The sequence below is a fragment of the Lycium ferocissimum genome, chromosome 12 (assembly GCF_029784015.1).
Source record: "Lycium ferocissimum isolate CSIRO_LF1 chromosome 12, AGI_CSIRO_Lferr_CH_V1, whole genome shotgun sequence".
NCBI lineage: Eukaryota > Viridiplantae > Streptophyta > Magnoliopsida > Solanales > Solanaceae > Lycium > Lycium ferocissimum.
The window spans coordinates 39101234-39119650 of record NC_081353.1 but is presented as its reverse complement, the minus strand read 5'-3'; the positions used below and the strand labels follow the sequence as shown (position 1 = coordinate 39119650).

Sequence of the window (18417 nt, the reverse complement as noted above, 5' to 3'; positions counted from 1 at the left end):
TAATTGGCCCTAGGCACTGATTTAAGGTTAAAATTTTAACCAAAGTTTAATACCAATATTTTTCAGTATTTACAAAAAGTAGGTCGACTGCTTTTTCTTAAGCCGAGGGTCTTTCGGAAACAGCCTTCCTACCTCCCAAGGTAGGGGTAACGTCTTCGTACACTCTATCTCCGCAGACCCCACTTGTGGGATTACACTGGGTATGTTGTTGTAGTTGTACATAAAGTAGGCCGACAACCGGAGTAAATGTTTTGGTGAATATATGAACTTTTATTAGTACAAAAGTAAGTTACATGTCACCTCTTTAGGATTCATATACTGAAAAGGTATTACAATAAATAGAGAGAGAAAAAAAAAACATTTCCAAAAAAAAATGGACATAGTTTTAGGACAACCCCAAGAAATAAAGTAGATCAGTCAATTTGGGGAAGATGGAAGTGTGTTCTTTTTTCTTTCCTTTCCACATAGCCAAAAGAGAAAAGGGAGGATGGACTGAAGCTCTGGTTCTGGAAGTCAAAATTTTGGAGATTAAAAGCATGTGAGATTTTTATTCCGCAATACAATTAAGACAGTGAATCCAGCAACCACATCTTCCTATCATCTCAAACACCAGAAACAGAGGTAACATTAATGTGCCAATGGATGTCCATCATTATGTATGAGAACTGAGAAGACAGGAGGAAATAGAGAGAGAGAGAGAGAGAGAGAGAGAGAGAGAGAGAGAGAGAGAGAGAGAGAGAGAGAATGTACTGTTGACAGCTAGCCATTCATTAATATCTTCCCCGGGAGGAAGCCTTACGGCCTCTCTCAAGTTTCCGCTGCCTAATGTGGCATCAATGTGCTTTCTTAATTGTGCCCCCTGCAACAAGGAAAACGGTGAGCAAAGCAAGAAACATAACCCATTCAGGAATGAAAAGTACTACTCCACTTCTCTACCCATAACTCTAGGGTTTAACTCAAATTCCAAATCAAAATAAAGATACACGGGAAGAATGATAACAAGCAAGAAGACTAAACGAAAATGAAAAGTTTTGCCCCCAAGAATCCAAACTCTAAGCATGAGATACTTTAGGTTGTAGAACTAGTCAACTATATCAACTTTAACATGCCCAAATTTGAAGTTGGATGAGCTTCCAAGAGCTAACAAATTATTATGTCAAATCATCTGAATCCATTAATTCGTTCTTATCCTGATAATTTTTGTGTCATAGCTTGCTGCATACTAATACTCTCCTTTTCTTGCATACTAGTACTTGAAAGTGGAAAGAAAGCCAATTTAGCTATAAACTTGCTGAGCACATAATAGCATGCATACAAGGGAGGGATATTCTACTGAAATAGAATCTCCATCTCCTACGATGTACTGTGTGTGTGTGTGTGTGTGTGTGTGTGTGTGTGTGTGTGTGTGTGTGTGTGTGTGTGTGGATCAGTTACAAAAGTGTGTGTGTGTGTGAAAAGTGTGCCAATGACCCTGGGGTTTAGGGTAGGGTATACCATGTTCAATAAAATCATAACAATAAGCTTACAAAATTGCAACTAAAAACAAAGTTTTTTTAATTTCAAAATTCAACTACTGACAAGATTATAATTAGCACAAGAAAAATAATTCAGTAGAAATGTAAGCATGTTTTGAGGATTACAAAGATCTAATATCCCTTTAAACTTGATAACTTGAAGATGTCTTTTGTTTGAAGTTTTAGAAATTGGTGCAATCAACATCAAAGTAGGTGAGGCCAAACACTTGACATACAGGAAGTAACTGCCAAGAAAACAAAAAGAGAACAGCAGAATTTCTTCTTTAAACTAGGAAAGAGCCTAACCTTACTCCCTGAGGGTGCACTCTTTTTGGGCCGGAATGTTCTCTGATTCCTATAAACAAACAGCAACAGGCGTCAGACAAATGATGAATAATGCTACGTTCCAATTCGCCAGATAGGATAGCAAAGCACTCTTTCAAAGATAAAGCTAAGATAATGACAATGAGGCGTAAAGAGAGTATGCAATAAATCTGTAAGAAGGTTAAAAACAAGTAAATTTGAGAAATAATGTGAGCTATAACTTATATTTAATATATGAATAACAGAAATAGCATTATCTTCATTGACCTGATGCCTTAAGAAACGCGAACTTGCTAAGGTAATGTGTTATCCTTTTCTGTTTACCCTGTCATTGCAACTATTGAGTAAGTTGGCTGTTAAACATAAAACCAGGAGGACACAGAAATAAAGAAATAGAGAAGACGATGTCCACATTTTCCACGACTTGTGAAATCTTCTATGGTCCAAAAAAGGATATAATTTCTAGTAGTATAGTTCTTTCTTCTTATACACAACAGAACTTCCAATCTCCTGTTTGATCTCTTCAAATAAAAACTACGTGGTAAAAAAGGATCCTTCTACAAAGTACAAAACAATCTTTACAACAGACAAACGTATGAAAGTTATCCTTCCATTTGGCAAGTTCATCTCCAATTAAAAAAGAAAAGGTACACGACTATTCACTGAATACAACACCAGATCAAATATTTGATCTTGAAATAGTGACAAATAAACACCCTAGATTTCTATCCCAAAACAAGTGAAACAAACAGCATAATGGTAATATACGAGTCTGGGGCGGAGCTAGCCTATGAGTTACAGGTTTACATGAACCTGGTACCTTTTGCTCAGATCCTATATATGTACTGTGAACCAAGTTATTATTGTATATTAACTTGAGTTCGTCGTAGAACCTATAAACCTCAAATCCTGGATCCATCTCTAATATACACGTGAAGTATCATCAAGCCCACACGTAAAAGTTGTAAACCTAACAAATTTAGCTAACTAACAAATTCCAATCTTCTGGAGTGCACAAACAGTTAATCCAAAAATAGTGAATAAATTTAGAATCTTCTAAAAACTTATTCAAAATAAGAAATAAACAGAAGAAACAGCCTGAAAGTCTAAAACAATCAAAACATCAATGAGGCAACAAATAATAACAATAAAGAACCTTAAATTCAGCAAGAAAAAAAAAACAGATCAATAAATTCTTATCATGAAAGCATATAGATCATCATCAATTCAGAAAAAAACACAAGAACAATTTACAACATACCACAATAGAAATTAAAATATAAAAGGAAAGAGATGATTTAATTATACCTTCCAAGACCAAATAAACTCATATTTTTTCAGATATATGTAAAATGATTTTGAAAAAAAAAAAAAAACTGATTGTTTACGCAAAGAGAATGAGAAATATAGTGGAGAAAGATCGGGCAGCGGAAAACAAGCTGCCCAAATTTGAGGGGGTTATTTTAATAATTTTTCGCGGGCAGGGAATTTAATTTCCTATATTTTAAGTTCCTACTCCTTCTAGATCAAAAATAGTGTAAAACTTACCCTATTTATTTACACTCTTAAAAAATATTAATTTCTGAACAAAAAGATGTAATTTGAATAAATCGCCCCTAATTAAATAGGTATTGTAATTTGATCACATAGCACTTAATAGGGGCAAATCTAAAAATATAAGGTTAATTCTTTCTTGATTTGATAAATGGACACTCTTTTTTACTAAAGAAAAAAAGGCTAAGTGGACACACTTTTTGATCCAGATAGAATACCTCTATTTTAATTTTTTTTGTCTTACTTTTCTTTCTGGTCAGTTCAAAAAAGAATTTTATTTCGTTTTTTACAACTCTTTAATCCTAATTTTTCAAGTGACATGTTTAAGATCACACGATTAAAAGACATTTTGATATATTCCACATATTATTTAACAACACAAGTTTCCAATTTTTTTTTTTACTTTTTTAATCTCTATATTAAATGAAAATCAGACAAATAAATTAAAACGATCACAGAAAAGGAGGAGAAATGGTGGCAAAAGAGACATAGTGGAGAAAGAGCGGGCACCAAAAAAAAAAAAAAAAAAAAAAGAAGCTGTCCAATGTGAGGTATTTTTTTATATTCTCCTCCGTTTTAATTTATGTGAATTTATTTTTTTTAATCCATATCCAAAGAACCTTCTTTTATATTTGAAAATAATTTATCTTTATAACCATACAAGATATATATGCATCATTTTATACAACAAATTCAAAAATCTTCTCTTTTTTCTTAAATTAAATGCCCAATAAAATAGATTCACATTCTTTTTTTTTTTTCTTTTCCCAAAATCCCTTTTTGGTGACTCGAACCCAAAACGTTCATGTTGGAGGTGGAGATGCTTACCATTCGAGCAATACACTTTTATCAAATAAGTTCGCATAAATTGATACGGACGGATTATAATTTTTTGCGGGCAGGGAATTTAATTTCCTATTTTTTTATTACTGATATTTTTTTAAGTACATTAGAATAATCAAAAAAAGCTGTCCCGCACTGACTTTGTACCCAATGAAAGGAAATGAAAATTGGAGAAAGTGTTTGGCATTTTCCTTCCCTGGTGCTATAGTGACGTGTTCCTGACTGCATCTATGCATGTGTCTGGTTGACACGTGGTTTTCTGTAACTGATCAGTTCAGTACTCTTATGTCACCCTCGAGGAACTGGGAAGACATACACGCTCCTACTTGCACCAAATTTTAGAAGGCGTTTGATCATGAAAATTAAATATTTTTTTATTTTATTTGGTATTTTGTGATAAAAAAATAGTTGTGTTTAGTTATATATAAAATTAAATATTGATTATTTAAATATATATGAAAGTGAAAAAAAAAAAAAATTTTTTGAAGTTATATTTAAATTTTTTTAAATGTTGATTTAAGAAAATAAAGTGAAAATGTTTTTCGAAAAAAAGTGAAAAATTTTATTGTAGACCTCTGATTTCCACAATTTTTCATCTAGACACTGGCGTTTGGAATGTTGGATATTAGATTGGTTGAAACTTTGAAAAGAAAAGTTTTAAGATGAGAGGGGGAATGTTGGAGTAAAAATATATAATTTGCATAAGTTAGTGGTGAAAGTGGATATTATTTGTTGGTATAACTTGCTATGACATGTTTCACCATTAATTATCCCACTAAGTCTTAAATATTGTAACCACTATTTCATGTTCTACCTCACTTAATATATCATTAAAGCCTAATTTATTCTATGGAAGAATTCTTACACCTATATATAGAGGTTTTATTTTCGTGAGTTGTGTAAGGAGAAATATGAGAAGTGTGAAAAATATTAGACGGAATAGTCTGGAAGATTCCTGTAGTTAACACTTTTTGACATCTCGGTGTTTGTACTTACATGTTTGCCAACTAAACCCGTCTACCCATCAAAACTAAGCATTTTAAACCCCTCTCATCCTATGTGGCATTTGACTCAGTTGTGCGCATGATACGCTCACTTCAGGCGAGTGAGGCCTTGTAAAAAGGCATTAACAGTCAATTTTTGCCCTTTAAAAGCCACCTTCTTCTCCAAATATTAAACCACCATTGTTGAACCAATTTTGAGCTCTATCGCATGATTTTATCTCCAAATTTCTTCCCCATTTTTTTTCTCTTTTCTCTAAAGTGCTGTATTTCATGCGTACAAAGCTGAAAAAAGAAATTTATAAAAAAAAAAAAACTAAAAGAATTTTTTTTAAAAAAAAAAATCTGTCTCTTTCTTTTCTTCACCCTCTCCCAACTCCCCCATTTATTTTTCTCTTCTCCCTCAATCAACTTTTTAGGATGATTGAAGAAAAAATCACAATTGTCAAAAACGAAAGAAAAAAAAAAGAACTATTCATTTTCTCTTGCGTTGATTTCATAAGATCAAATATATGCATTAAATATTTACTTTATTAATGGTGAAACATTCTTTCAATGAAAAATCCCAGCCCTCACCCTTGTTCATCTTCTTCTTGCAATTTTGATGGTGGCAAAATCCTAACCCACAACAATAAAAGCTTCATTGATGTAATTAATACAAGTGGTAAAATAGGAAAAAGCTACTTAATTTTACCTTGGGTAAATAAAACGACATATATTTTGAGACAAGTATTTTTAGTAAGGACAAATATTTTAAAGGAGAGAGATGTTTCTTATTGGTGGAATTGAAGATTTGTTTTTTTTTTTAAAGAAATATAAATTAGTTTTTCTAATTTATAAAAATAAATGATGATATGAGTAATATATCGTAAAATTCTTACACCTATATATAGAGGTTTTATTTCCGTGAGTTGTGTAAGGAGAAATATGAGAAATGTGAAAAATATTATAGCGTGTAGTGAGGTTCGAATAGCGAAAAAGAAAGTTGAGACTTGACGGAAAGAAAAATATTCTAAGTCTCCAACTTATTCACTACAAAAGAGAGTAATTTTATATTAAAGGAAGATGTTTTTATTAGTGGAGTTTTAGGCTCTTGTGGTCAAAAATAGTTGTTTTAAGTCACACGACGTTATCTTCTCCAGGTTGTTTTATGTGGAGGGGATAAGTCAAGAGTTTGCATAATGTTGGACAGGAGTTGAAGATTATAACGTAGTGGGCTTCAATTGTAATAATTTGTACTCCTTGGCCTCCGTCCCACTTCAGAAAATATTTATTTGTAATTTTTGAAGATTACAACGTAAGGCTTAACCGTAATAATTTGTACTCCCCGGCCTCCGTCCCAATTTATATGATACTTTTCACTTTTTCTGAGAGTCAATTTGACTAAACTTTGAAACTAAATTGGATTATATTAAATCAATATCTTAAGATTAAAATTTATATATTTTAAAACTACATGAAAAAGTATTATAAGTTGCAACTTTTCTGATATTAATTTCGTGAAAGAATACATTCTAAAAATGTGGTCGAAAAAATAATTATTACAAATAATTTGAACAATAAACTAAAACAATAAAGTATCACATAAATTAAAGACAAAGTAGTATTTTACCAACATTAAGTACCTTTATCTTTTTTTGGATTCACAATTCCAGCACATTTAAGACTCATAATTTAAATTTATATCTCCAATTTTGCCCAGGATTTCATTTTGAAAGTTTGTTCGAAAAATCCTGTCAAAGATAATGAATTCACTTTCATTCCCTACCATGTCTTACGTCCACTCTATTTGACACTAAACTAAAATATAACTTCTTATGAAACAAGCTTGCTCTAATTGTAGACGTCTGCTATTTGGTTATAGAGAGAAGAACGAGGGTGGAATAATAAACTAATAATAAAGTTTATCTAGAAAAGGAAAAACTAGATAAAAAGGTTTATTTTATACCTGTTTGGCCATGAGAATTTCAGACTTTTTTCAGGAAAATTATTTCACTTTATTTGAAAATCAACGTTTGGCCATGAAAATTCCAAATACAACTTGAAGTTGGAAAATAACTAATTGATGGAGATAATCTTGACATGTCAAGTGACGTGGATATAATAATGTGTCATTCATTTCAAGGTAAATGAGAAAAATGTATAGGCGGAGGCTTTTAAAATACTGATCTTAGAACATGTTCATGTGTATGTGTATGAATGAAGTTAGGCATCGGAGAACATAATTTCGTGCATGTGTGGATCTATGTTTGTCAATTTAGAGGGGAAACAAGCCCTTTTATTACTTTTCTTCGAGCGTCTGATGTTAGGAACCTGCTAAGTTAGATTAATTTGAATTAACATTGTAGAAAATCCACTATAGAGACAACGGGGCTTTAGCGTTCTCTATTGGAGGGAACTTCTTTCCCACAACTCGAGTCTAATACTTCTTGTTAAGGAAGAAGTGACTTTTATCATTCCGTCATTATTATTTGGTAGTTAATTTGTTCGTTTTATTTTGTGTAACTGACATTGAGAGATTGAAATATCAGTGACATATTTTTCATTCATATTCAAAATTTAATAATCTTAAACAGATCATGTCAATTTCTATTAAAGCGCCATTAAAAGTTCAAATTAAAATATTAGAATAAAAATATCATGTTAATTTTTTTAGAACTAACTAAAAATAAATATTGTCATATAAATCAAAACAAATGAATATTTTTACTAGTTTGGTAACAATATCTTAACTTATCCTCTCCCGGATACAAAAGACCAACAATGTTGAATCACTCGAGCAAACCACAGACACATTGATGTATCCAAAATCAACTACAGAAACACCTATGTCAAGTATAACTTTTTAAAAGATCTGAAAAAAGACATTTTCTTCTATTCAAATTGTAAGAGGCCAAGAGATCCTATTTCCTCCAACATTTTTCTCATACACATTTGCATAACTTTTTTCATGTATCTATCACAAAGAAGAATGACTCATACATACACATGTATAGATTCTTTTACGGAGTAAATAAGCATTTTGTGAGCAATAGAGTTATACGAACGTAACACGGAAAGAAAGAAATGAGATGGCTTTATGCTGCTGCTACAATACTTTCACTAATAAAAATGGCATTTCAAATCTCTATGAGCTGTAGTATACCTATTATTAGCGAGGTAATAATTAGTTAGATCATTTAATTAGAATATTAGTAAGGTAATCAGTATACATACAAGTATTAAAATAAAAAAATTGTTGCAACCGACAACACCATGATAGTCATTAATATGAAAGGTCATGTAATATTTTCAATATTATAATGCTAATTAACTCCAACATCTATTTTATATATATAGTTCCCTTCATTTATTAAACCCGATCTCTCCCTTAAATTGTACGTATTTTGTTGAGATATATCTATCACTCTAATTAGTAATGATGCTTTTCTTGAGCAATAAAAAAGGAAACATGATAAAGTGGTAACAAACAAGTGACAACCAAAGTAAAGTTCATTGTTTGCACATGGGTGAAACTTGAAAATGAAAATTTCTTTGGTCCCAAAATTTCAAGACTTCAGTTAGAAGAGATTTTCCCCCCTCAGTTAAACAAAATGCAAATCCTTTTACGGTAATCATCCTTAATAATTCTTGAACCTTGAGGACAAAGTTTGCACCTTTAATGTCACTGTTCATTCACATGACCATTTGAAGAAAGAATTCCAACTTACTATACGCGATTATATCAGTTTTTTTTTTTAATAATGTCAAATCACCTAAAAGATATTTACACATATACTCTTTTTTAATCAAAAGCGAGACTAATAACTTAAAAGGTAAAGTGGATTATTTACTGTAACAAGTTAAAATATATTAATAATACATATTTTTGTATATTATCAATGTGTATATTAAGGGCCCCTTTTATTAATTGGGATAATAGTCAAAATACCCCCAACGTTTGACCAAAATCCCAACTCACGTGTCTTAAAACGGTAATAGTTTGGGGACGAAAATGTTTTAGCCCTATTACCCCCGAACAAATTTTTTTAAAAATAACGACCCTTGATGTTAAAAACAAAAATAAAAATTGATTTAAATAAATAAGATTGACCACGACACGTCATCAAAGTCATTAATGGAAAAAAAAATCACACCAAATCAACTCAAAAAAAAAAAAATCTCAATTTTCCATACGTAATTTCTATTTTTAGTAAAGGATAATATAACAAAAACCCATAACCAATTCTCCTTCATCTTCATCAACATTATCATCATCATCATCATCATCTTCATTAGAAGTTGAAAAAAAAAAATCACACCAACTTCCTCAAATCTAATCCAAACAAATCCAAATATGAAAGGATCTTCCTAACACCTAATAGAACAAAGTTCATCCATTAATTTGATCAAACAATGAAGAATTTAAATAAACCCATTTGGATGTTCTCCTTTCTCCAAATTCCGCCAGTTTAATTTTTTCCCAATATCAACTCAAAGAATTAGTGCTTAAACAACTCCAACCAAAACAATAGCAACTCCAAACAAAACTTCCAATGGATTTTCTTTAACAACATTAGATTTTTCAACTTTTTTTTTTCCGATTTTTCCTTTTTTTTCTTGATTTTTCATCTTTTTTTCCTTGATTTTCGTTTATGGTGGAAAGTTGTTCTTTAACAAGTTGTTGGGAATCATAATTTTCTTCGTTCGATTTTTGTTTATAATGGATATTATTTTGACAAAAAAATGGAGATTCAAGACAAAACATCCAAATCTTCACTTTAACTTCAAAATGACGATCTTTAATTTCCCTATGCAATCGGTAAGAAACCATGGATATGGATTATTGAGAAGCGTGGTCGTGGTGGTATGAAAGGAAAATGGGTTTTTTTGAGCTTTTTTTAAAAGTAATTAATTAAAAAGATTGAAAAAAAAATGAGAAGTTGGGCTAAAAAATGAGAAGTTGGGTGTAAAAATGGAGGAATTTAAAATATATATATGTTTATGTGACACCTTTAATGGAGTCCAAAACACGTCGGATTCATTTTTCAAGGCCATGACAGTGTATTCACGTTGAAAAAGGGAAAGAAAAAATTTGTCCGATTATATCAGGGTTTTTTTTTTTTTTTAATAATGTAATAGGACACATATCTTTCTTTTTTAATCAGCGAGACTAATAACGTGTGTAGTTAAAATATATTAATAATACATATCTTTGTATATTATCAATGTGTATATTAAGGGCTCCTTTTCGCCATAATTTTTTCTTTTTGGCTTTTCTCAAAAAATGAAAAATTCAAAACAACTTTTGGCCATACACCATTGGACTGGGTCTTTGGATTTCTTTTTTCAAGTTTCAAGTTTGAAAAAGTGGTTTGACTAACTTTTTTAAGTGACTTTTTTCTCTCACAAAACTTCTATTTTTTTCCCTAGTTAAATACATATTCAAACACAACTGTAACTTTAAATGATTTTTTACTTACTTTTATGTCCAAACGCCTATTAAATAGCATATGTGTGACGTAAGGTGAGTTGAGAACCATGCGAGCTCATGAACAAATCTCAACAGAGATAAAATAAAAAGCTATGTGATCATTTTTTTCTCTAACTAAGTCTTGTTGGAGAGAGTTACCGATATCTATGATGATGGGAAGCAAAAGGCACCACTTAAAATCAATTGAGGTGCATGCAAATTAATCCAAGCACCACGATTATAAGCAAAATTAAGTAGGTGTTTGGCTATAGATTCTAGATATTTTTCACTTTATTGTAATTTATATAAAGTTGGAGTTGAAACTGAAATTATGTTTGATTATACTTTCTGCAAAAGAGAGCATATGGCACTTTATTTGGAATTTATGAAAATAAAGTCAAAAAATAGATTTGCAGCACAATTTCAAATTTGAAATCTAATTCCAAATTAAATTTTAATTTTTTTTTATAACCAAACACTTATTTTGAATAAAAAAAAAAAGTTATTTTTGAAGAAAAGTGAAAAATTCTCATGACCAAACGACTCCTGAATAGTTTTTTGAAAAATAGAAAAGAAGATCTTGCAACTTACATCATTGGACCACAAGAAGACATAATTTATCTCACCCCACTCTCTAAGGTCCCCCACCTATGACCCTTTCTTTTTCAGCCCCACACTTCATTATTCCCATGTCCCAATGCCTTCCTTTAACCTCAACACTCACACCTTACAAACCTTAAACTCATTCATTAGCTTCCCCAAAACCTGCTAAAACAACCTTGTCAACCTCAAAAACTTCACTTAACCAAATGAAAGTACTACTACTAGTTAATCACCCCCCTTAACCAAACTGTACTACCAGACTACCAGTTCTCATATCTGTACTACTACTACTACTACTTTCAATGTTTGTCCAAAACCCCTAGATCTGTCCCCCTATTAGGTAACTCCAACAACCTTTGCTCTCTTCAACTCACACAAACACACACACACACACACTGAAACACCTTATATTAACTTGTTTTTAACCCCCGCATAAGCTTTCTTTACTATTTTTTGTGACTTAAATTCACAACCTTTAAGTTGAAAGTGGAAATTGAGAGTGTTTACCAAGCAACCCTTCTTGACACGTTTATATAAAAAAAATTTCCACCCCCACATAAGCTCCCTTTTTCCTCTTTTACCCACAATCTTTTAAGTTGGAGTTGGAGCATGTTTACCATCTGATTTCTTGTCACCTTTTATTAACTTCAGTTCTGATAATAATTTCTGTGTGCAGTTTTTTATTGTGAAGTGGTTAAGTTGAAAGAAAGGGTAAATTTGGGATTTCATTTTTGGGTGGAGATGAGTGAGGCAAGGCCACCTTTCACTGTTTTGCAGTGGCAAGAATTGGAGCATCAAGCTATGATATACAAGTACTTAGTGGCTGGTATACCTGTGCCTATGGATCTTGTTGTTCCTATACGACGTAGTTTTGAACCTATCTCTGCAAGGTTCTTCCATCATCCTAGCTGTATGTTTCTCTTTCTTCTTGTAGTATATTTCTTTTAAATAATTAATATTGGTATTGGCTAGCTTTGCATGCATAGATGGATCCAAGATTTGAGGTTGATGGGTTCTAAGATTTATGGTTCTTAGTACTCCCTCTATCCAAAAAAGATTGTCTTTCCTTCTTTTTTAGTCTGTGCAGAAAGATTATCTCTTTCTATATTTAGAAATAATTTAATACAGCCACACAAATAATCTTTTTGGGACAGAAGGAATATTAAATTCATTGTACTTTTAAAATCATGGGTAAAACAAATTGAGTTTTTTCAGTAGATATCTGTAATCCACTCACAAAAATTAATGGCTACAATAGGAAAAACATTAAGTGATTTCTGCGTGTCTGTCTAAACTTGGGTAGCCAGAGTTAACCGGTACCTGTGTTGGTGGGAGGGAGCAGGTATCCATGGAATTAGTCGAGGTGTGTTCAAGCTGGCCCGGACACCACGGTTATCCAAAATAAATACGGGTTCAGTAAACTCTATCTCTGCAAGGTTCTTTCATCATCCAAGCTGTATGTTTCTCTTTCTTCTTGTAGTCAATTATTTTGAATTATAATGATGTTGGTATTGGTCAAGTTTGCATGCAGAGATGGATCCAAGATTTAAGCTTGATATGTTTTAAGTTTTATGGTTCTTAGCATTAAATCTATTGTACTATTAAGTTATGGGCAAAAATCTAATGCTTGTTGAAAATTTTAAGGTTTTCACTTGATATCATCATCCATCATCCTAGCTGTATGTTTCTCTCTTTCTTCTTGTAGTCAACTATTCTGAATAATAATGATGCTGATTATTTGCTAAGTTTGCTGCAGAGATGGATCCAAGATTTAAGCTTGATGGGTTTTAAGTTTTATGGTACTTAGCATTAAGTTCACTGTACTTTTAAGATTGTGGGTTAAAAACGTAATTTTTGTTGAAATTTTTGTGTTTTCACTAGATATCTATCATCCACTTTCAAAAAATACTGGGTGCAATAGCAAAAACCACTAAAGGCTTGTTTGGTACGAGGGATAAGGGATAATTTATTCTGGATTAGTGGGATGAGTTTATCCACATTTGGTTGGGATAGAATCCCGGGATAACTAATTCCAGGATTAGTTATCCCGGGATTGTAGTGTTGTTTTTATCCCACATTGAGGGTGGGATAACAATCCCGGGATAACTTGTTCCCCAACCAAACGAGCCCTAGGTGATTTCTTCTCATATGTCCAAACCTTGGTAGACGGAGTTATCCTGGTACCTGTATCAGTGGGAGATAACATGCAACCCTTGGAATTAGTCGAGGTGCAGTAACCTGAACACCTGGTTATCCAAAATAAAAATAAAAAATCTGGCTTCAATAATATCGGCCTCTGCTTGCATACACCTTGACTACTATATCCCTTATCTGCATCCTCCTAGCAGTACGAGTATATCCTGTAACTATGTGTATAGACAGATGGGAAGAAATCACATGTTCTTTTTTTGATTTAACTGAGAAGGTTCCTTCATTTTTGTAAGTTGACTTGTTTGTTTGTTATATTTATTTCATTTAGCTTCTTTTAGTTAAGTAATGTGGTGGAAATGTCTGCATTTCTGGGAAGGGAAGATTACCACACTTTGATGGTGATACTGGAGCATGCAGATAAAGAAAACTGCTTTATCATGGTTTCTTTTTTGGTTTAATATTTTGTTAAAGTAGTCCAATCATTAGTAGCCTTCATTTTGTTTTCACCTCATTCCATTTCCTTGTTTGAAGATCTGGTGATCCATTCATTTTAGCTTATTTCTGTAATTAGGAGAAACTTTCTCGTTTATTCATTGGGTAGGAATGTAGGATAAGCCTCTTTTGGGTTTGAGTAGGTTGCTAATGTATTATAAATGAATATGGCACGTGATGGGCTATATCTTTGTGTCTCTTTGTTGTACAATAATTTAAGAGGCATGTCGTTGCCTTTCCAGAGGCTTATCTCGTGTTTATTTTGGTTTTATGCCATAATTTATGAGGAATTTATAAGCTGCATTATATTTCAATGTTTACGAAGTGAATAAATTCTAATCTCCATTCTGGTACTCCTATCTATTGGAGTTCTGACTGCAGGCCACCTAATCAAATCTAGTATTTTTTTTTTTTCCTTTTGTGCTATAAAGCTCTTCTTTTTAGGGGTTTTGAGGGAGGGCTGTTGCAGCCCTACTATATTTGCTAAATATGGAGCTAATTAGTTTGTATCTTCTGCTATCAGTGGGTTATTGTTCCTATTATGGGAAGAAGTTCGATCCCGAGCCAGGAAGGTGTAGAAGGACAGATGGAAAGAAGTGGAGGTGCGCCAAAGATGCATATCCTGACTCAAAATATTGTGAGCGGCACATGAACCGAGGCCGCAACCGTTCAAGAAAGCATGTGGAATCTCAATTGACTTCTCGGTCCTTGTTGACTAGTATGTCGCAGAATATTACCGGAAGCAGCAAAACAAGTGGGAATTTCCAACGTAGCAGCAGTGGAAGCTTCCAGAACACGCCACTATATTCTGCTGCTAATTCAGAAGGACTGAGTTATGGAAGCGCCACACCGAAAATGCAGATGGAGCCTGTCTCCTACGGGATAGATAACAAGGCGTACAGGTAGCGTTTCTTGCTCCTCTATGTTTCCTCTTATTCTTAGATGCATTTTCCTCTGATGTTCATCTTTAATTACTTGGTGCCTTAAATCTCAAGTAGTTTTTGTTACTTAGATAAGAGGATCTTCCTTCAAATGACTCATAACAGTGTTCATTAAAGTTTGGTCTTTGGCTGTACATCGTGATGTTCAATACTGGTTACATGTGAAAATCATCGCTTCTATGATCTGTGTTTCTGTTGCTCAGTAAAGATAAAAATGTTACACCCAAATCTTTTACACTAGGAAGGAGCTAAATAGGACATGTTGGACATTTATTCCTTTTTTCCTCTTCTTTAAGCTTATACTTCCGAATGGTAGACCTACTGTTGTTGAAATACAATTTTTCCCTGCTTTGGTATATCCTTGTGGAGTAATTTTAGTTTCAAATTACCTCATATGCAAATGTCTGACAAACTTTTGTCATGACTCATGAGCACCAACTGGACACCAGTAAGCATGATTATATCATTGGAACATTATTTGAGAGATGTCATTGCTGCAATCAGATGAGTATTGTTATTTATCTCTTGTTGTGTGATTTGGACTTCAATAGTTAACCTAAGATATTGTAGCATCTGAGTATAATCTGAAGTGGCTTCAAAAAGCTCTTGAATTCATTGATGCATGTAATCATTGCCCATATTAAATACAACAACAACAGCAACAACATACCCAGTGTAATCCCACAAGTGGGGTCTGGTCTCCAAACATTGTGTATATTGTTTGGTACCATAGGTAGTTCCTACTTCCTACTCATGTTTTATACTATTCTTGAGTGCTGATGCAGTTGGGTATGTCTATTAGGCTCTCCTGTCTTTGGTGAAATAAAAACCCAGAATAAGTATGACCGACTTGTGCCTATAATCATCTGCTTACTTGAAACTAGGATACTAGACTACATGACTTGCAACTAAACATTGAGAATGTTGCTTCAACTGGAATCAACAAAAGTAACTATTGTACTCCCAGCCGAAAGTTTGGCAAAATGCATTAAATTTTTTATATAGCAAATTGAGCTACACTTGTCTTATAAGTTGTGTAACATCTAGTTTCATGAAATGCAAATTGGTAAAACAGGTATTTCCATGGAATGGCTCCTGAAGCTGATGAGCAGGATTTCTCTCTAGAAGCTTCAGCAGGCATGAGAAGTTTAGGCATGGGATCTAGCACAGACAACACATGGTGTCTGATGCCTCCACAACTTCTTTCAAGCCCCATGGTGAAACCGAAAAATGATTCTCAGTTGCTGGATAGCTCGCCACAAATACAAATGCCTAATCCATTTGAGCCTATGAATGATGCAACTATTTCGACACAGCAACACCAACATTGCTTTTTCAGCAGTGACATAGGCTCTCATGGGACGGTAAAACAGGAGCAACGTTCAATGCGCCCTTTCTTTGACGAATGGCCTACAACTAAGGAATCATGGTCCAATCTTGATGACGAGGGATCCAGCAAAAATAATTTCTCCACTACTCAGCTATCCATATCCATTCCTATGGCTCCTCCCGACTTCTCTTCAAGGAGTTCTTGTTCCACAAAAGGTGAGTTAATAAAATCCTTGGGCAACCTGTTTGTCCAATTAAAGTTGCATTCGATAGCAAGGGAGCCATGACTTTTGGTTTTGTATTGGGTGCAGATGCTTGAGGATGCTGCCATTGCAATAAGCAGTTTCCGGTGCTGTGCGGAGGAACAGTTATGCTAGTCAATTTCTCATCAGTATGAGTCAAGTGGATGGACCCGGCCTCGGATGTCCAAGTAACCTATGTACTTTATTAAGTTGCTGGAGAATCCCAATACCTTTGCTTGTCTGTATGGTGGATTTTTAACACTCTTTTTAAGTGAGATGGTTTGCAAGACAAATGCAGCCCAAGTTTTGCTAGATAAAGAAAATAGATAAATGCATGTCTTCACTTTCTGGAATCCAGTTTAAGCGATTGCAAATCATGTAATGTAAGTTTCAAATAAGCTGATGATATTATAGGTACAAGTCCTTATTATGTGTTCATGTGTAAACATCATCCTATGCTTGAGTGTTCTTTATTGGGTTGTCATCTTTATAATAATATATAAGAGCGTATAAATACTGTTTCAAAAAAATAGTTATACCGATATGTTGTGATGTATTTTTGTACAAATTTCTATCCTACTTGGGGAAATTTGATTGATTCTAAATTCTTTAATTCAGAATAAAGGGCTTGCCGTTAAGAGCAGGTAATCCGGAATTTTCCTTGGATCACAAAGAGACTAGAGTAATAAATTTGTTGCAGTGGGCCTTTTTGATGCACAAAGTTAATCTCGAATGGAATTAGTTAGTCTAGGAGCTTGTAGCTCGAAGAAGATGATTGCTTGTTCACGGCTTCAACCGAGAATTAAGTTAGAAGAGAGAATAGAGTTTAGAGAGAAGAAGAGTAACTTGTATTATTATGATGAGTGAATTACATCTACAATCACATTGTGTATATATCAACACAGAATCAAAATAAGGCTGAATCCCAACTGCTACTGCTAGTTGTCAATTTACAGGCTTAACAGCTTGTAACTATAACAGTTGTAACTAACTTCCGGAACCACCTAGCTAACTTTGTGAAATGGACTAACTTGAACTGCAACTGTTTTGCTTCTTCAACTCAACTCGATCTTACATCACTTTTACATCAAGAAGATGTACACAAAGTTACTGCCACAGTACCCCAGAACAGAATGGAAGAGCATAACTTTGCAAGCCAACATTCATGTTCAAACTCACACTTAGGCTATCTGCACAACAAAGGCTAGCCATAGTAGATATGCTTCAGAAGTTTGGCATTCAAGTCCCTTCGGATCGGACTGTGCCTTTTGTGGACAGGCAATGAAAACTTTTATCCCTCGTATGGTAAGAGGTATTAGCTAAAATAGTCATGGTATTGTATGTGGTATTGTTTTGTACCATGTCTGGTTGACTATTTGAGGCATGTATAACAAATACCGGAATTATTTAATACACCATAGGTTGTATTATCTTATACCACCACCACAAGACTCCACCACCACCAGGTTCGGAGCCAAGAAGGGCCTAAGGGTTCATCTGAACCCCCTTCGGCAAAAAATTAAACTGTTTATAGATGGTTAAAATTATTTTTTATGTATACATAGTAGGTGTTGAACTCCCTTTTGGCCTCTTCGTGTATTTACTTTTTCATATTTCGAACCCCCTTAGTGAAAATTCTGGCTCCGCCACTGACCACCCCACATGTGATAACTTATCCATGGATAGCTTATACATGAAAATAATTAAAATGACAAAACTAGCCTTGTTTTGTTCCAGAAAACCTATAAAGGCCAAGCATCCAAGGGTATAATTATAAGAAATTTTTTAGTTTTAAAAATAAATAAATATACAAATTGTATCTTTTTTATCCAATTTTAGTGCAATGAACTAAACACCTAACAAAAAATAATCTTTATATTACTAATTCCTACAGTACTAATTTCTGCATTAATAATTCATGTATAACTTGTCTTTGAACCAAACAACCCCTTAGTCACTTATTTTTTGATT

The 18417-nt window shown here is 33.3% G+C and overlaps 2 protein-coding genes across 7 annotated transcripts in view; one reads left to right on the top strand and one right to left on the bottom strand.

Annotated features, from left to right (window-relative positions):
* LOC132040949 (MOB kinase activator-like 1A) overlaps positions 1-18417 on the bottom strand; it is a 35729-nt gene that overhangs the window by 3501 nt on the left and 13811 nt on the right. For 2 of the 4 annotated variants that reach the window (XM_059431643.1, XM_059431644.1), the window contains exons 2-4: positions 3147-3199; positions 1821-1869; positions 751-859 (exon numbers count right to left, since the gene is read on the bottom strand). In XM_059431643.1, coding sequence (XP_059287626.1) covers positions 751-859; positions 1821-1869; positions 3147-3169 — 181 coding nt within the window. In that variant the 5' untranslated portion in view covers positions 3170-3199. Of the gene's footprint in view, positions 1-750; positions 860-1820; positions 1870-2105; positions 2170-3146; positions 3279-18417 lie in introns of those variants that run through there. The other 2 variants (XM_059431642.1, XM_059431645.1) reach the window with 2 other exon arrangements.
* LOC132040222 (growth-regulating factor 4-like) lies at positions 11411-17079 on the top strand. 3 transcript variants are annotated; one of them, XM_059430851.1, is made up of 5 exons: positions 11411-11631; positions 11968-12201; positions 14458-14836; positions 15951-16420; positions 16516-17078. In XM_059430851.1, the coding sequence occupies exons 2-5, from the start codon at positions 12033-12035 to the stop codon at positions 16521-16523; spliced, it is 1026 nt and encodes a 341-aa protein (XP_059286834.1). In that variant the 5' UTR covers positions 11411-11631; positions 11968-12032; the 3' UTR covers positions 16524-17078. The 3 variants fall into 3 exon arrangements, with proteins under 3 accessions (XP_059286834.1, XP_059286833.1, XP_059286832.1); XM_059430850.1 differs by lacking the exon at positions 11411-11631 and adding an exon at positions 12728-12747 and having other exon boundaries at positions 11934-12181; positions 16516-17079; XM_059430849.1 differs by lacking the exon at positions 11411-11631 and having other exon boundaries at positions 11934-12201.